This window comes from Otolemur garnettii, unplaced genomic scaffold (genome assembly GCF_000181295.1).
Source record: "Otolemur garnettii isolate 467f Iridium unplaced genomic scaffold, OtoGar3 scaffold00031, whole genome shotgun sequence".
NCBI classification, from domain to species: domain Eukaryota; kingdom Metazoa; phylum Chordata; class Mammalia; order Primates; family Galagidae; genus Otolemur; species Otolemur garnettii.
Window position 1 is genome coordinate 12,835,296 of NW_003852426.1, and position 19,311 is coordinate 12,854,606.

The 19,311-nt window shown below is 49.0% G+C and overlaps 1 protein-coding gene across 4 annotated transcripts in view; it reads right to left on the bottom strand.

Moving 5' to 3' along the window:
• Positions 1–18,222, bottom strand: part of TRERF1 (transcriptional regulating factor 1) — a 38,157-nt gene extending 19,935 nt beyond the window's left edge. For 2 of the 4 annotated variants that reach the window (XM_003789192.3, XM_023512840.1), the window contains exons 1-9: positions 16,754–18,222; positions 15,300–15,346; positions 14,288–14,438; positions 12,694–12,996; positions 9,138–9,522; positions 8,203–8,269; positions 7,046–7,185; positions 6,818–6,921; positions 4,476–4,551 (exon numbers count right to left, since the gene is read on the bottom strand). In XM_003789192.3, the coding sequence (XP_003789240.2) occupies positions 4,476–4,551; positions 6,818–6,921; positions 7,046–7,185; positions 8,203–8,269; positions 9,138–9,522; positions 12,694–12,996; positions 14,288–14,438; positions 15,300–15,346; positions 16,754–18,172 (2,692 nt within the window). In that variant the 5' untranslated portion in view covers positions 18,173–18,222. The remainder of the gene's footprint in view (positions 1–4,475; positions 4,552–6,817; positions 6,922–7,045; positions 7,186–8,202; positions 8,270–9,137; positions 9,523–12,693; positions 12,997–14,287; positions 14,439–15,299; positions 15,347–16,753) is intronic. The other 2 variants (XM_012804697.2, XM_012804698.2) reach the window with 2 other exon arrangements.
• Positions 18,223–19,311: the final 1,089 nt, after the last annotated feature.

Here is a 19,311-nt window from a genome sequence, read left to right on the forward strand (position 1 = left end):
AAAAAAAAAAAAAAAAAAATGCAAAACTGAGGCAGGGGATTGCCTCAAATCCTCCCCCCCAATTTTTTTTTTTTTTTGGAGACCGGGTCCCACTCTGTCCCTCAGGCTAGAGTGCAGTGGTATCATTGTAACTCACTACAGCCTCAAACTCCTGGGTTCAAATGATCCTCCTGCCTCAGCCACCCAAGTAGCTGGGACTACAGGTGCTCACCACCATACCCAGCTAATTTTTCTATTCTAGTAAAGACAGAGCTTTGCTTTTGCTCAGGCTGGTCTCAAACTCCTGACCTTAGGTGATCCTCCTGCCTCAGCCTCCCAAAGTGCTAAGATTACAAGCGAGAGCTACTATACCTGGCCCCTCCTCTAACTTTCTGTCCCCTCACTGCTCCAGCCTGCACACAGGGTCAGTGGGCTGACATCACCCCCTGGACTCATTTATTCTACCTGGGGATTCCTGGCTATTGGGCTACTATCAGCAGGCCCCTAACACGATGATTAAGACAAATTACAAAGCACCTAATTAAATGGATGAAACTGGTGCTGGAAGTGTATCCAGAAGAAAACTGTTTGAGCTTTGGTTGCTGGGAAACAGGCTCTAGACTGTGTCTAATTTGGGGACAATCTACAGTGAACCCAGGTAATTAAAAGAGACATGGAGGGGGTGAAAGTTAGAGTGCAGTATCTTTCAGGGCCTTTCTGTCTTCTAAAAACTTCTATGGATATTGTTATTGCAGGTACACAAGAAAGAGGTAAAAAAGAGAGACCTGTTTTTACACCAGATCTTCATTTCTGTGTAGGGCTTTTCATCGGGGGTGAAGGTTGAGTGATTTTCGGGGAGTACAAGATGAAGTGGGCTGCTAAAAAGTTCTCTCTGGGGCAAAAGGAGAGAGGGCTCAATCTGAATCCAGAATTCGAGCTTGTGCACTAGATGTTTATGTTACAAGCACTGTGTCAGGCAAGGCAAGAGAGTAAGTATTAACTCAGTTCCTGCCTTTGAGGGGACCACTATCTATCTAGCTAGAGACATGGGCTAAGAATGCCTGAAAAATGAAATCACATCTGTGTTTCTTGCAAAGTATTCTCTTGAGTCTCCTTGTTTAACTGGGGCAGATTCCAAGGCAGAGACCAGGTCTCTCCCATTGTAATGAGCATTTCTTCTAGTTCGTCCCCATTGCCAGAGCTCAGGTCAGGGTTTTAGGAACACAATGGGTGTTTGGGCTGTGGGTAGAGCTGACAGTAGCCTCTGTTGAACTCTTGCCAAGGAGCCAGGGCCAATTCTAACACCCCCTCCACTCTGTACCCATCTGCAGGGAAGACCAGCTCAATGGGGAAATTAAAAACGCTGCAATCCTTCTAATCATATCCAGGCATCCTCCCCAGCTTGACTCCCCGGCATGCAGCCCATCTCCACCCAGCACAAGTGCTAACTGGGAACAACTGCAAACAACTTCTAAGCACACATGGGTGGAAGGGTACTGAGAGACAGAGGCCTGGACCATGCACTCTGGTGTGAATGTAGTAGCACCAGGAGCCACTGTGCCACCACCTTTCTCTATGGATCTTATATAGGGCTCATCTGGCCTTAGCAAGCAGCCCTTAGATCTGGGCAAGTTGCCCATTCCATCAGTCTTCCTGTCCCTAGCACGTCTGTCCTGGGTGCCAGCACTGGTCACTTTTTCTTTTTCTTAGTGGACTGATCGAGATGGCTAGAAAGAGAAGATAATGAGTAAGGAAGGGATGTTCACAGGTCTGTTTCTCTCAAACTTGCAGCCTTCCTCCCTGAGGTCAGCTTTCCCTCCAGGGAACAGACAGGACTGGGAGATGTAAACCCCCTCCCTAAAGGGAGAGCCTACAGAGCAGATTCAGGGCAGGGAGTCAGGGTGGGTGATACCGGGTATAGACACAGAGTCTGAAAGCAAAGGAGATCCAGAAGGTGGTGTCCTGGTGAGGCTGAAATTAGCACAAAGGCAGTGGCAGTCACTCTGTGACAGTGTTTGGTCCTAGGTAGGTGCTCAATGGATGTTCTGGATCTTCAATGGCCACTTGGAAAGCAGAGTGAGGCTTTCCAAAGCGGGATGAGGCTGTGGAAGTGGGGTTCACTGACACCTGGGGGCCAGAATTAGGGTAACAAGGTGGTGGTTGACAGCTGTCACATGATGGGGTAGACTCTGCTGCATCTACTATGGCTTGGAAAAGAACCGTTAAGGGGATGCCACTGGGTCAGACCTAACTGCTCATAATTCTAGAAGATTCTCTGGGGCCCAGTCTGTGTTCACTTCCTAAGAAGGCAAGTGACTAGCAGACATAGGTGAACACCCTTCTCTTGGGGACACCAACTCTTTTTTTTTTTTTTTTGAGACAGAGCCTCAAGCTGTCCCCCTGGGTAGAGTGCTATGGCTTCACTGCTCACAGCAACCTCCAACTCCTGGGCTCAAGCAAGTCTCCTGCCTCAGCCTCCCAAGTAGCTGGGACTACAGGCGCCCACCACAACGCCCGGCTATTTTTTGGTTGCAGCCATTATTGTTGTTTGGCAGGTCCGGGCTGGGGATTCGAATCCGCCACCTTAGGTGTATGTGGCTGGCGCCTTAGCCACTTGAGCCACAGGCGCCAAGCCGACACCAACTCTTTATAGCTCAGCTCCACCTCTCTTGCCTCCAAGGGTTGAAATGATTCCAGAAAGCAGCAGAGTCCTTCCTGGTCTGCCTGTGGGGGAAGTGGGTAGGGGATAGGCAAAGGAATAGCTAGAAACTCCCAACTTTAAAAGATCAATTAATTTTAGCAGCGGTCAGGGCCCTCTAGTTTCAGTTTTTAGTAATATTTTAGTGTTTTTGTTTTGTTGGGGGAGGGTTGGCTTCTAGTCCATAGCTTTCTGACCTTTTCCATACCATGACACACATAAAAATAATATTTGCTTGGCACACTGGGGAGAACTGGAGAAGAGCTGAGTTAAAGTTGAAGTTGCTGACAGATGAAGTTGCTGACAGCTGGAGTTGACCAACCCAGAGGCTCTGGCCATCCCAGTCACCCTGAAGGCTGAGGGCAGCGGTATCTCACATGGTCGGGAAGCTCTTGCAGTCAGCCCACTACACAATGAAGCCTGAGACGGGCTTCCGGAAGTTGGACAGCTTGTCAGGGTTTAATGGGCAGCAGATGATGCTGGGAATTAAGACTGAACTGTTTCCATGGCAGATTAGGGAGAACTCCCAATCTTTCTACCCACACTTAGAGCAGAAACAAAGCAGGAAATGATGGAGACAATATTAAGAAACCAGCTCCCTTAGGCCACTGGTTAAATGATGGATTTCTTATCCCATGTGCGCATTTTGTGCTGACACAGACACCCCTGAGTTTGCTGTGCTTAGATGAGGAGCTTCCCGGCCTTTCTACCTTGTGATGACGGGGAGGAAAGCTACCTGTCATTTGAGGCAAACCGTGATGGGAGAAAGACATTGAGAATGTGCCAGGATTTGTAAAAAAGCCCTCACCTTCTTAGGCCATTTCCAGATACCAGAACCAAAGACTGGAAAAGGTATTACCAGGTCCTCAATTTGGCACCTACCTAGACAGGATCTGCCCAAGTCACCAAAGAAAACCTCAAATGATTAAAAATCAAGGGGCATTGGAGGATTCTGCTATCTTTGAAACAGAGAACCAAGGCAGGCTTGTGGAGACCCTCAGAATGGACAGGTTTACCAGAGTCCATGGAAATGAAAACGCTGACCTCACCTTTGTCATCTCTTAGGCTCCCCAACCTATTTGCTTCTCTTTCCAATTCTCACTCCATTCAAATTTCAAAGATGTCTTCAACTTCTCTCTTAACAGTGGTGCTCTCAGGAACCCACACACACACAGGAACCCACACACTATGTGTATCCTGCCATTAGTGTGACCTGTTGTTTAGTAACTGCCTCGTCCTCAGACTCTACACTACATGAGTGCTTAGCACAGTCCCTTGTACACAGTAAGCATTTAATAATTAATTGTTGAATAAATGAATAATCGCTACCAGGATATGCCAAGCATTGGGCTATCCATATCATCTCTAATCATCACAAAAAGCTACAAGGGATAGAATACAAGCCCATTTTATAGGGAAGAAAACCAAGGCTGCAGAAGGCCAAGGGTGTAATCTAAGGTGAACCCATGGATACTGATTCCAAAGCTGGGGGCTGCTGATTATTGTCGACTCTATGCTGTACCCTCTTTGGCTCTTTGGGTCTCATTGCTCACGTTCAGGCAGCATCCACTATCACCCAGGTCTTGGCACACCTGTGCGGGGCAGGTGTTCACACAGACAAATGCTGACAGTGCAGAGGCAACAGACTCACAGTCCCGTCCCCCCCGCCCCCGGCCTTGAGATCACAGGTGGTGATCAGGATAGAACTGGTGTTATCTATTAGTAAAAAGTGCCACAACCAAACATGCAAGCAGGCCACCCGAGGAAGCAACGGGGCACAGGGCTCCTGGCAACCTACCGGCATAGTGGTAATTTGCTAAAGGATGACATTTTAACCTGACTGGCTTCCGAAGCAGCAGCATTTCCAGAGCAGCCTGCAAACCCAGGGGAGAGAAAAGGCAAGAGTCAGTCACAGGTCTGTGGGTCCTTGGAAGACTGTTTACCCAAAGGAGGAACGGGGTCAGCACTGCACAGGCTAGGGTGGGGGAACTAGAAGGAAAACCAGAGGGAAACTGCCCCAACTGGGGCTTCCTTTTGTTCAACATCCAACAAGTCTCATCATCCTAACACCCTCCCCATTCTGCCTGCTGGTCATGTCCCAGAAAACAGCCAAGACTGGACTCTTTCTTCCGTGAGGGCCTGCCAGCCTCAGACAGATGGGTGGGGCCTCCTCTGAATGGAGGCTGAGTCTCTGGGGAAGAGCTCTGAGGAAATGAGTGGGTGATTTGTAACTGTTCTACAGAAAAATTCCAAGTTTCACTGCAATTGAACATAAACAGCTGCATTAGAAATAACTCCTGCACATCATCCTTCCAGGGGGCCCAGCAGCTAGGTGCTAGCTAAATAAAGTCTTTCAAATCTGCCTCCTTAAACCTCCTTCACTTTAAAAAAAAACAATGCTACAGGTAGAGTTGAACAGTGGCTGGTTTAGGGGCCTAGAATTTTTTTTTTTTTTTTTGAAACAGTTGCTGTGCCCTGCATAGAGTGCAGTGGCATCACTGTAGCTCACTACAACCAATTCCTGGGCTCAAGTGATCCTCCTGCCTCTGCCTCCTGGGCAGCTGGGACTACAGGCATGTACCATGATGCCCAGCTAATTTCTTTCATTTTTAGTAGAGATAGGGTCTCACTCTTGCTCAAGCTGGCCTTGAAGTCCTGAGCTCAAACAAACCTCCTGCCTCAGCCTCCCAAGAGTGCTGGCTAAGACCCAGGATCTTGCTACTCTACATGTAGTCCATCCATCAGCAGTACTGGAACCACTTGGGAGCTGATCAGAAACGCAGAACTTGGGCCTCAATTCAGATCTGCTAAATCAGTATCTGCATTTTAACGAGATTCCCCAGGTGATTTGTGTGCACAGTAGAAGTTTGAGAAGCAAATAGGTGGCTCATGCCTATAATCCCAGTGCTTTGGGATCACTTGAGGCCAAGAATCTGACCATCCTGGGCAACAAAGCAAGATCCTATCTCTACAAAAATGTAAAAAAAAAAAAAAAAAAACCCCAAAACAAACAAACAAAAAACTAGGGGGGAGTGGTGGCATGTGCCTATAGCCCCAGCTAATTGGGAGGCTGAGGCAGGAGGATCACTTGAGCCCAGGAGTTCAAAGCTACAGTGAACTACAATGGTGCTGCTGCACTCTACCAGGATGACAGAGCAAGACCTTGTCTCTTCAAAAAAAAGTTCAAGAATTGCTACTCTGCAACCCTGATCTCAAACATTTAAGGATAGTTCTCCAACATTTTAGAAAATACCGGAAGGGTATCATAGTATTGAGACATTTGTTTATTTTCACATTTTCATAAAATCAAAATGCAGTCAGCTAGATTTGATACCAGGAAGAACCGTGTGTGTGTGTGTGTGTGTGTGTGTGTGTGTGTATAGATAGGGTCTCACTCTTGCTCAGGCTGGCCTTGAAGTCCTGAGCTCAAGCAAACCTCCTGCCTGACTGCCTCAGCCTCCCAAGAGTGCTGGCTAAGACCCAGGATCTTGCTACTCTACGTGTAGAGTGTGTGTGTGTGTGTGTGTGTGTATATATATATATAAATAAAAGAAACTGAGGTTAGTGACTGAGTGCTCTGGCCAGGCTAAACAGTCAACTGACAGCTCTGAGTCTGCAGAGACAGCGCCAAGGCTCAAGTTGGGGGACATCTGCAGAACCATGATAAAGGTAGAAGAATGGAACCAGGTGTACACAGTAAACATTATTTTGATTAGAGGAGAAGAGTTCCATAAACACCAAACTTTGGCTGATTTCCATAGTCGGGAAGAATAATCAGCTGAGTATAATAGGGTATTTTAGGCTGACTCTTGTTTAAAAGGCCTTCTACCTCCATCACTATGGACTCAGTTTTCTGATGTAAAATACAGGACAATGAAAAGAAATTCTGTTTTCTAGGACAGAGGTTCCCACAGTTGTAACTTAGGAACACATGTGTAAACATAAGTCCATTGGAGACTTTCCTCCTACAGGCTCTTAAATTCTAACTCACTCATTGAGATGAGGAACATGGAGGTCTGATCATCACTTTATGAGCAGACTGTATGGTACATGGACAATATAGAAACTTGGGACAATCCTCTTTCAGAATTCTGATGAGAACAGTATGAAGCTTGAAGCCTTGTTGTCATAGTTCCTTACCATCACATCACCTTTGGCCTCGAACAGAGAATGCAAAGCAAATTCAGAATTGGTCCCTCCACCTGGCAATGCACTCGAACAGCACAAATTTAGAAGATTCTCCACTGTTGGGAACAAGGAGAAGCCATTGCATCAGAGAGAGCCCAGTATCCCGAAAAAACACACCAAACCTGGAGCCAGTAATCTCAAATTAAGTCTTTCCGCCCACCTCTTCCCACATGCCAATACCTCTTTGCTGGAGATCATGGTTTTCCAGCTCTGGCCAGGGCTTCCATACTAATGTGGCCTTGTGTGTGTCCTGGGCCAGAGCAGAGACATCCTGGAGTTCTGGGATCTCTGCCTGGAATCTCAAGCCAATGTTGATGCGTCTTTAATGACAAGAAGAAAAACAACAAATAGTATAGTCTTTAATTTCATGGCCCAGGCCAAAGGCAATGGTCAGGAACTTGAAAAAGAAGGAAACCAGTTCCTTCTGTAAGAAGAATGCAAGGGCATTTCCTCATATTGTGACCCTAAGATTCCAGGCATGGCTTTTATCACTGGGATAAGGAACAGCTTTAAGATTGGAGAGAGATGTTTGGGGAGCAAGAGAGCAACCAGCCTGGGACTTCACATAGCTCCCAGTAACTGGGAGAGGAAGGGTAGCTACTTCCAAGAGAGCAGCTGCCCAGAGCATGGCTGATGGCATCTTTTAAACTGAAAAAAAGGTACAAATGCAAAGCATTTATTTCATTTTTATCTCTTTTAGGCCATTTCACATATATTATCCCATCTGAACCTCACAAAAATCTATGATATAAGCAAGGCAGTTATAATTATTCCATTTAAATATAAACCAATGAAAGCCTAGAAAAGTTAATTTGATGAAGAACAGACAACAAAACAGTGCCAGAACTCAGGTTTTCTGATTCCTGACTGAATCTACTTATCATGCTACCACCTGGCTGCTTTTCTGGGCTTACCCATGAAAAAACACCTTTCCCTTCCATGAGATATTCCATTGGATAATTCAAGCATTTAATAAGCCCATTTGGAGACTGGCCAAGAATCTGAGAAAGGGGATGGGGAAAGTGAGGACATTCATAAGGTGCCTTTTATGGAGGTGGGCAACCCAGGAAAAATGCCTTAGTGTCAATGAGAATATTAAAATACATGGCTACAATCAGGCTGGCCTGGGAAGCCAGAGATGGGGACACTAAGTTCTCTGGATACGGGGCTTCATGCTTTTACTATACATTTAGTTTTTGACAAAGGCCTTGTACTACTGTACAGGGAAACAATAACACCCAGGAAATAACTATGATCCCTTAATTTAGAACTTCTCTCTCAGTGTACTCTCTGACTATGGAAATACTAACTACACTTCTCAAGAAGCTTTTCCTTACGGTTCAACATCCACGGTCTGCTCTCCAGGCCCTGGGGTGACTGTCACATTGCTGCCATCAATGCTGTCTGAAACACAAAAACCAGAGATGACTGGTCAACAGGGAAGGGCGGTTGAAGAAAGTAAAGCAAATGGGCAATTACCTAATCAGTCATAATAGGACTCCTTTCCGAGCGACCCAAGCCAGAGTTACCCCCAACAGTCCTCAGGGAGCTGAAGGGAGTCGTTTGCCCATTTCTTACTCAGAGTGAGAAGCCTCCTGGCCCACATATGTCTGCTAAGCTACAAGGTATCTATGCAACCACTCTTGCTCCAGAAAGACATCCTGGCTACTGACCTCTCATGGTTGATTTTTATCAAGCATGCAGAAAACGTCAAGGCTTGATCATGGGTGTGGTCTTTTTTTTTTTTTTTTTAAGATACAGAGTCTTACTTTATCACCCTCACTAGAGCGCTGTGGCATCACAAATAACAGCAACCTCCAGCTCCTGGGCTTAGGAGATTCTCTTGCCTCAGCCTTCTGAGTAGCTGGGACTACAGCCGCCCAGCTATTTTTTGTTGCAGTTTGGCTGGGGCCACCCTCACTATGCGGCCAGCGCCCTACCCAGTGAGCCACAGGTGCCGCCCGGTGATACCTCATTCTATTTGCACCGTCATCCAGGGCATGGTCTTAGGTAGTGGGTGCACACTTCAATTGTTTCCTTACAGTGATCACTTGTGCATTTGTCGCCCTAGTAACACCAGGATTTCCTTTTGGATAAAGTCTGTATCTTTCTCATTCTAGGTCTTTCTTAGCACCTAGCAGTGTCAGGTACACTCCACAAAAGTCTGGGATAAATGAGAAAACTAAAGAAAGTGAGGCCTCCCAGGGCACTACCCAGCACGGATAGGAGCAGATCCCCAGGGTCCCCAAGGAGGCCAAAAGGGGTGACTCACTGGAGCGACACAGCAGCACCCGCGGCGTGGGCGTCAGGGGCGTCAGGGGCAGCTGGGGGTGGGCGCCGGGGCCGTGCCCGGAGATGAGGACATTGCTGAAGAGCCCCGAGCCCTGGCGCACCGGGCTCAGCATGGGCGGGGGCGTGTAGGGGGGCAGCTCGTGGGTGGGGTCCAGGAGCAGGTGGTCCCCCAGGACGCGCGGTGAGCGCAGCTGGCTCTGGTAGAGGGTGGCGCCCGAGTAGGAGGCTGCCGGGACCGGGTTGTAGGAGGGCGGCGGCGGGATGAATAGCGGCTCGGGCCGGTGCCGGAACTTTTTCTTCTCCTGCACGGTCTTCAGGGGCTCCTCGGCTTTGGGTGGGCCGGGCGGATGCTTTCTGGGGATTTCCTAAAACAGGAAGAGGGCGCTGATTAAATCCATAGGCTTTCCCTCACAGGCCATTAAATGCACAGGATCCAGAAAGGGGTTTTTCTACTGTCCTAACAGGGGCTCCTCGCCGCATCACTCCTCCCACGCTGACCACATCCATTCCAGGCAAAGCGAGTTCCGGGGCTTGACTCGGGAAAAGAAAACTTTGATTTTCCCTACTGTCTGGAAAGAGCTGGGTTGGTAAGAATAGTGGGCGAGACAGAAGCAATAAATTAGAATTCTTGATTGCTTATCACTACATTCCCATCGGATTGAATGGAATTCAGCTGAGTGGGCTCTTTAATGTCCCCCCGTTCTCCAGGGACAGACATCAGGGACAGATACCACATGTTCTGAAAAGCGGGCAGAATAATCTATTCAGGGAGGCCGGGGCTGAGGCAGTGGGGCAGGAAGAGGAGGTTTGCGCCTAGCCAGGGCTCCCGGGGCCAGCAACCTCCACTGGGCCCTCCTAGGTAACGTTCAGGATGGGGAGAGCCATCTGTGATCGTTAAGGACCCGTTAATGTGCTCTCCTAAAAGACGGAACTGGATAGCCTCCCCCTCACCACCCGTCGCTAGTGCTCCCAGAACTGGCGGCTCATGTGTAGCAAGCCCTTCTCCTGGTTTGGCTTCCTGTCAGCGGAGTTAGTTTGTTCTAACGGCAGCGGAACCAAGCTCAGTCTGGAAGGAAGGAAGATTTGCCACATGGATACATATATACCAATAGGTAAACAAATGCACGTAAATAGAGAAGCAGGGCATGCCGAAGCCAAACAGAAACAGGCTTAGAAGTGTGCTAGCATCAGTCCAGAAAGTTAAGAGCTGGGTGTGGCTGGGAGAGGCGGTGCCATACCTGCAGAAAAGTTCTAGGGAGTCTGTGGTACCCTCCCAGGCCCTGTCAGCCAGCGAACAGTCACAGCCACAGTTCCTGGTGATTCCTGTGCCCAAGGTGGAGCCTGAGTAGGAGGCAGCAAGGGGTGATGGGAAGGGTTGGCCATGGTCATGTGACCAGCTGTCTCCATGCCATGTGACCTGCTCCTCTGCCTCTAGCTCCTCTTGCTTCTAGCACCTCAGGCTCTGCCCCCTCCTAGTCTTCCGAGATGCTCCCTCACCTCTAGGAGGGGCCTCCGGGAGGACAGCGGGCCTCCGCGTGAGGTGCAGAGCCCCTCCTCGCCTGCAGGGGGCTCCCCTGCCCCCGCCGCCGGCCCCTCCGCCCCCTTTGCCCACCAGAGGGCTCCTCGGCATCTCGGGCTGAGGAGAATGGGGAGAGGCCCAGGCCCCTCAACCGGGGAGCAACCGTGTTGCTGGGTAACTGATGAGGTCACCTAAGTACATGCAGACTCATGTGATCTCAGCCCTGCACTAGAATCCAGACCTCAGCACAGGGCTCCCTCTCCTCGGCCTTCTGTCCTGTTTCTTGAGCTAAAAGCCCTGATTTTCTGATCCCCCAGGCCAGGCTGAGAGCCACCGGGCCAGTGAAGCCACCCACTGTGCCCACCTGGATGTCACTTAAGAGGAAGCATTTACACCGTTCCACACCGCCAACGATCTGGACTCTCTGAGGACAGGGCCACGCCCTGAGAGATGAAATAGCTCTTGCCCACAGAGAAGGATGAGAACCACTGATGAGTCCAATCCCCTCCAGGTCAGGGGCAGAAACTGGGGCTCAAACAGGAGGAGGTCGCAGCTGTTTTCATTCCAGCTGGCTAGGAGCAGGGCTGGGATTAGAATGCTTTAATTTCTTTACATTACATGCCAGGACCTTGCTCACAGTTACTCTATCCCACCTGTGTACTTCCATTTCAGCCTGTCTCCTCACCGATGCTGTCTCCCTCACCCTTCCATTAAGTCAAGTTCATCCCTTCCTTCAAAACTCCCTAATTATGGTCTCCTGAGCAAACCCATACCAAACTCCCTTGCCTCTCCCCAGCCCTTAATTACTTAAGCTACCCAGGTGTCATCCTATCCAGCCTCACCCAGGCACTGGGTTCTCATATGCCCTCGTCCTTCTCTCACCATCTTGAATTGAGAGTGGGTGGTGTGCTGCTTGGGACTCTAACTCCTGTGGGACTAGGAACCCTTGATCAAGACCTCCCCAAGGGTAGAAACTGTCTCTGCTCTGGGCAAAGAAGGCGCCTGATCTTGGATACATCATTTCATTTCCCTGCCTGTCACTGGCCCAAGTCCTGCTTACTTAGGAGAATCTTCACCCAGAGGGTCTCCATCAGGCTCTCTCCTTCTTAGACCTTGATATTACACAAGGAACCAGAAAGGTTCTTTCTGGACTTTGCTAATTCTCTTAATTACCATCCCTGCCTCTATGCTGGCCCAGTCCTACCTTCATGCCTCCTGATTTTCCACAGCCACCTATTCTCTAATGACAAATCTGACCCAACACAGCACTTTGTAGGAAGGGGATAGGTCTGATACAGCCAACCACATAAATGCTCTAGGGGTAATAAATGAGGGGGTCGGGAGAGAGAGAGAGAGAGAGAGAGAGAGACTGCTCCACAGCCAAGCTAAGCTGCTTGGGTGAAGCACTTAGAACTTGAGACAGAGGAGAACTGAACACTGAGTGAGAAACACACATCTCTTTGCTTTCCTGAGACCGGGGGTGGGTGGCTTTCAGTGGAACTATTTTGAGAACTTTAACATATTACGTTCTCTGGGGTATTAGAGCAGGTGTGATAATAAAATATTAAGCATCTGGTAAGGGTGATCATCAGACTAGATTCCAGGGCTTGCCTGGAGGCCATGCTGTACCATGGGTTACTTTTCTAGTTGGTGGATTTGGGAGGTCTGGAGATCTTGGGGAAGGGGCCAGACCCTGGGGCAATAGCTATTTATTAATTGGGGCAGTATTTCCATATTTTAGTAACTGGTATGGTTGTTATTAGTGATTACCAGCTGAATTATCATCTATGCTTAAACCTGGGAATATCTTCAGGTCTTTCAGAATCTAACCCAGACCAGCAGCCTGGTAGAGTAACAGGCATTAATGGGCCGGGGGCAGTGTGGACAAGGATGGCTTGCCAAGGTGGCCACAGAGGCTCAGCCCTGAGAGGCAAGTGACTTTCGGAGAGCCACCCCATCTCTAAGAAAGCAAAGGGATGTCCCCACCCCAGGCAGGTGGGCCAGAGCAGCAACTCACAGCAGGCGTGCGGGGGGCAGCCCCTTGGGGTGAGTGTGGGGGAGAGAGGGTCATCCTCACGAGCACAGGCATCTCGTCGTCCGACATCGAGCTGGCTGGCTTGTCTCTGGCGGAGGGGGCGGCAACGGTGCTGTTGGTGAAGCCCTGAGAGCTGGGCTTGGGTGGGAGAAGCTTGACAGGGACAGACACGGGCATGACCATAGGTGTGAGGCTTTCTGCCTCAGGAGGGAGCTGCGGTGGCGGCTGGGGCGGAGGCGGCAGTGGCGGCTGGGGCGGAGGCGGCGGGACCTTCTCTCCTTCCTCCTACACAGACAATAAAGGCTTTGATCCTGGGCTAAGAGCAGCTCTCACAAAGGGGGGATACACTTTGCTTTTCCTGAGAGGCTTCAGGTGTGGGAACAGAGAACCACTGCAGGGTGATTCCTTCCTGCAACCCTGAGTCCTTTGGCTGGAGTGATGGTGGTTGGTGGTAGACAAGGCCGTGCCCTTTATTTTCCATGGGTAATAAATCTTGACCATGCATCACCTGTATATTAAAATATTGCCAACATTTTTTTTTGTGTGTGTGGCTGTAACTGCTTTTAAAGAAAAGGCCTGGGCTTATAATCAGTCCAAAAAATGTCTGATCTTGTGTAGGAGTTTTTAATTCTATGGGTCTTGGTCTACTCATTTGTCAGTGGAAATAGGCATTCCATGCTAAATTTTATCCACATTGGGAAGCCACATTGGAAATGCAAAACATGTTACTTTTAACAAGTGAAGACAAAGCTTTTTAAAATTTTTTTTTTGAGACAAAGTCTCAAGCTGAATGCTGTGGCGTCACAGCTCACAGCAACCTCCAACTCTTGGGCTTAAGAGATTCTCTTGCTTCAGCCTCCCAAGTAGCTGGGACTACAGGTGCCCGCCACAACGCCTGAATATTTTTTGTTGCGGTTGCCTGGGCTGAGTTCGAACCCGTCAGACTTTGTGTATGTGGCCGGGGCCCTAACCACCGAGGTATGGGTGCCGCCAAGACAAAGCTTTTTTAAAAACATCTGTCATGGCCAGGAGATGGGGTGATCTGGGTAATCCAAAATTTTGGTTAACAGAGAGTTAAAAGACTTAAATTAAGAGCAACAATATTTAAAGAATTCTGAGAAAATTATTTGAACTGTAAAACTCATGCTACCTAGATATCCTACCTAAATAACCCAGATGGTATTTAAGGAGCTTTGGATGTTAAAGCCAAACACCACTGCACTGGTGAACTGAAAATTCTTTCTCTAGCTATTGGCCACTGATCTGGAAGACCCCAGTGGCTGTGGTCTTGGGTGCTTCAAGCAGAAGTTAAAAATAATATTGCACATTTTCCTTTGCTGTCTTCTCAGGATAGAGAGGCTGGGATCCCTTAGAAGTCTTTCTAGAAGCTCTGTTTTGACCCTTGGAGGAGTAAGGGCTGTTTGACCTGGCTGGCTCCCTGGGTCAGAGCTGAAGCATTCCTGCCAAGAGAGGACAGTACCTCTCCTCACAGGGCTCACCTCACTCTGTCTCATGGCGGCAAAGCAAAGCAAGCAACACATGGCCTGGGAAGGACTGGACACTGGCTCCTGCTAACCTGTTTGAGGCTGGGGGAGGCCCTCATTCCCCCGTGGGACCGCATGTGGCCATTCAGGGCAGGTAGGTTCTTGAACTCCTTCAGGCAGATGGAGCACGTCAGCTTGTTCTTGGCATCAAACTGCTCCCCAAATACTCCTTTGGCTTGGCCACTGCTCCAGGGTAGGGCCAAACAGAGAGGACAGACATGTTGAGAAGGGGAAGCAGTGACGTCACAGGACCTCATACCCTCAGCTAGCCCATTTTATTCATCCAGTGCTCCCAGGTCCAAGGCCTCACTTTTATTGCCCCCATACTCTTCAGAGAACTAAGCCCAATTTACAGATGAAAAACTGAGACTCGGAGTGGGAAAGATCTTACTCAAAGTCATGTAAGAGTTGAACAAAATGTCCTTCTTCATTCCAGGCCTCCAGGCACTGGGTTTTCCCCATCTATGGCTCTAATGATCTTTCAGTCACCGGGAGCCCACCTTCTCTAAAAGCCAAGTTCATAGAGACTTGTCTAAGTCCTCTGGGGCAGCCTACACATAGCACATTTCAGCAGTTTCTCAGGTTCTGGCTAAATCTCTAGATGCCCATCAGAGGAGTAAGCAAGTCTATCCTATTCACCACTGCATTCTCAAAGCCTTGCTCTATGCCTGGCACTCAATACATGTTCACTAAATGGACAGTGGACTGAACACAGGCTTTGGAGTCAATCGCAGTGTGGTTACTTACTTGATGGTAACAGTGAGCTCTCTGAACCTCAGTTTTCTCATTTGTAAAATAATAGCGAACAGTTATTCGTTGCTAACTATGTGCAGGCAAATGGTAATCGTAGCTACCTTCACTGGGTTACTTCATTACAAAGCATGACATACAATACCTAGGATACAATGAATGTGCAAAAACAAAAGCTCTATTATTATTTTTACACACTTCTTCAAGGAACTGACCTTGAGTTTAGAAATAAAGCATGACAAACAACTCAGGAAAACTTCTCCCAAAATACCAACAAACCTCCACTCAACCTACCTTGACTCAGGGGACCCTGGCTGGGCTCTCCCATCAGGTAGGTGCATCTAATTTTGAGCCAAGCAGGACACCGAAAAAGAAGAAGAGAAAAAAATGTGTTTCTGAAAGGAGGTGTCCTCCAGTGGCAGACCATGGAGATGGCCCCTCTCTCCACCTCCTGCCAACCCCGCTCACATCCACATATGCCTCTTTCTTCCACACCCCACTTTTTTCATTAATTGTTCTCTGATTTGGGACCACTGCCTCACTCTTGCAGCTGCTGCCAGCCAGAAACTCACAATCTCCCACCGCATACTGTCCTATTGTCCCAGTGCACAGACAGGCTCCATTCCCACTAGGGACACAGACAGAAATGCTGGCTGACACAGCATCGTGTAGAGAGACCTGCTGGAATTCTTTCTTAAAATCCTTGGGCGTGTCATCTCATTTTTATGTTCACCAAAGCTCTCAGTGACTACCAGCTCTGAACCTTAGACAAAACTAAGTCAGGTGGAAGTTCATCTCTGGCCCTCAATCTCCACCAGGGGCCTCTCTCACCCAACCAGTCCCTATTTGGGGTCTTCTCCTCCCAAGAATCTATTGTCACATGAGTGTAGCACTTGGAACATGGCAAGACATGAACAGCGCCTAGCACAAAGTAGACCATTTTGTGGTCAAATACTTCTGGGAACTAATCAAGGCTTAGCCATGGTGCATAGGATGAATCTGGCCTGCAGACATGTTTTGTTGTTGTTTTTTTAATCCTGAATGAGCATGCCATTGGATAGGGCATCTGCTCTCTAGTCTACCACTGTTGCTACCACCCCCTACTATTTCATACCAGACTGTTGTGCTTATTCACTTTACCAGTCTGGATCCTGTGAATAGCTAAGGTTTTTATCTCTGCAACTATGAGAGGTATCCTTTTGGGAAGATTCACAATGCATACTAGCCCATTAAAGGCCACAAGAACCCCTGCAGTATAGTAACCTACTTCACTTTAGGAAACCCCAAATTTATTTAGCCTGAGAATCCATTGTTTCCTTAGCAATATCCATGAAATATTCTGTGGGACTGCTGTTCTGAGCAAATATGTTTTGAGAAATGCTGTCATTATGGCTCCCTACCCAAGGGGGCCCAAATATAGATCCAAGGGGCTGAGATATCCCCACTGGGTGGTCCCCTGACATCTGACTTAAGGTCTTAATCATTACATGATCATTTAGGACATCTTCTTAGTGTAGTTCCATGAGCAAAGGACTACATCCAAGTTGATTTTGTATTCCAAAATCTGGCCTATCTATGTCTAATGCCTGGCATGGACAGTGCTTGACACATACAGGTTAATATCTGTGGAATGAATAAAGAAAAAAAGCGTTGAAGGGGATGGAGAGAGGACTGGGCACTGCAAAGACAGCCCTAGATGACCCTGTAACACACTGAGGTACTGGGAGAAACTTCCACTGGGCGCATACCTGGGGCCACATGGCACCGGGAGACAGCTGCTGATGCTGAGGCCCCATGTTGTTGAGGTGGACTCCACTGGGGGACAGGAACGGTCGATGAGGGAGGGCACTGCTGACACGGGTTAGGTCCGAGCTTGCTGAGTCTCCCATTCCCGTGTCAGGAGGCCCCAGGTCCCCGTGAGAGCTTGGCATAGCCTGGGCCTGCCTGTCGCTGGGATAAGTCTTTAGCTGACTATCGTCACGCTGCTGGTGCTGGGGCAGGTGGCTCTGCTGGTAGAGGGGATGGCTGTAGGACTGCTGGGGCTCTTGGTAGTAGTATTGGGGCATGGAGCCCAGCTGAATCAGCTGCACAGCGTGCGCCTGCTCCGGGGTGTACTGGTGTGGGTCCCTGTGATAAGAAGGGGGCTGCAGGTGCATCTGTGGCTGCTGCTGCTCTTGCAAGTGCTGCATCATGGGTTGGGACTGATAATACTGAGGTATCTGCATTGAACCCTGCCGCTGCTGCAGCTGGAGCTGCTGCTGCTGCTGCTGAGGCTGTGCTGGGCGAATCTGCTGTGGCTGCGGTTGCATTTCTTGCATGGAGAGACGCTGCTGCCCACCTTGCTGCTGCTGCTGTGGGTAATACTGGTGCTGCTGCATCTGTTGCATGTGCTGTGACAGCATCTGTGGGGCCTGCAATGGCTGTCCTCCCTGCCCTGGCACCTGAGCCAGTGGCTGCTGGTAGTCATAATATAGGTGCCCTTGGGGAGGGTGCTGCCCCACCTGAAGAGCTGGCTTGGACAGCCCACCAGTGAAGCCAGGGTGAGGCTGCTGGGCCACCTGCTGGTAGCGAGAAGTTATAGCCGGTGCTGGGGGCTCCATGGGCTTTTGAGACAGCAGCTGGCGGAGGGCACTGTCAGGGGCTCCATCCATCACTGCTGACTGGGTGTGCAGCACCTGGGCCATATTGTTGACCTGAATCCGCAGGTTTTGGTTGGCAAACACCTGGGTGAAAGAGTCCAGCTTGTGTAAGACACCGCTGGTAAGCTTCTGGGTCCGGATCTCACTGGCCTGGGAATAGGTATATTGGTAGCCATCAGTGGGCTCAGACTGGGCTGGTGCTCCCCACATCATATTTGAGTTGGCCAGGTTGCCACGCAGCTGGACATGGTTTCCAGACCCTGCATGGCCTCCCCATGCTCCCTGCCTTGAGGTATCCATTTGGCCAAGGTTTTTGGAGCCAACAGGCAAGCCCAGACCATCCCGTGTGTCTTGAGGGAAGTGGGGAGAGATAGGCGAGACCTGAGGGGCATCCATTCCACCCCCTGTGACTGTATTCCCATAGTTGTGGTTCAGCCCACTGTGGACGCCAAGTGGTGGCTGTTGGTAGAAAAGGTTTTCACCACTGTGGGCCACGTGGTTGGTCTTGTACAGTTGCTGATCCCCCATGGTGTCTGCTTTAGTTGCCGATGTCCAGCCACAAAACCATAAAAAAGGTAAATGAAACAAACCCAAAAGGACTGAGACCCTGAGAAGCTGAGAGAAAGTGTCTGCGCTACTCCACGGCTGACATGTCTGTGAATGTGGCTGGAGCCAGGTGTTCCTGGTGGCCTGTACCAACCATGTGCAGAGTGGGGGGTTTTACATTCTCACCCGGGCTAAGGTATGGACCAAACACCACTGTTGTGAGGAGAGGCCGCTCACACCTGCAAGACAAGATGCAAAAGACAGGAAAGGATTTACTGGATGTTCTGTGATAAGCAGTCGTATCTACTACGACCAGTTGTAAAAATGACTATACAACAGGAGACTTTCGATTAAAGATAGCCAGTGTTGGCTGGGTGTGGTGGCTCACACCTATAATCCTAGCACTTTGGGAGGTGAAGTGGATTGCCTGAGCTCAGGAGTTCAAGACCAGCCTGAGCAAGAGCAAGACCCCATCTCTAAAAAGTAGCCAGGTATTGTGGCTATTGTGGCCACAACATGTGGCCATGTAGTCCCAGCTACTTGGGAGGCTGAGGCAAGAAGATCGCTTAAGCCCAGGAGTTTAAGGGTTCCTGTGAGCTATGATGCCACGGCACTCTACCCAGGGTGACAAAGTGAGACACTGTCTCAAAAAAAAAAAGGAAATAAAAATTGCCCGTGTTATGCACTCCACACCCTTTACACTGACCCTGCAGATGTTGGCTCTCGCTTGAGATGCAAGTCTTGTACTTTCATGCCATTTTCAATGGCTCATTAGTTCATTGATTTGTTAATTCATTGTTTTGCTCATTGATTAATTCATCCGTTCTTCTGGGACTCTGCTATTGAAAGCCCAACACTATTCTAGGACCTGTGGGAAATACAAAGACATTTACGATGTGCATTAATCAATTTATCTGTTCTACAAATATTTATCAGACACTTAATAACTGTAAGGCACAATACTAGGAAGTGATTAAGACATGGGGCCTACTCTTAAGGAGTGCATTGCTAGAAGAGGTGATGAGTCACATGAATAACTATAAATACAAAGGGAGAGAGATGCGTGTAATAAGAGATACAGAAATCCAGCAATTCGGCTCGGCGCCTATAGCTCAACCGGC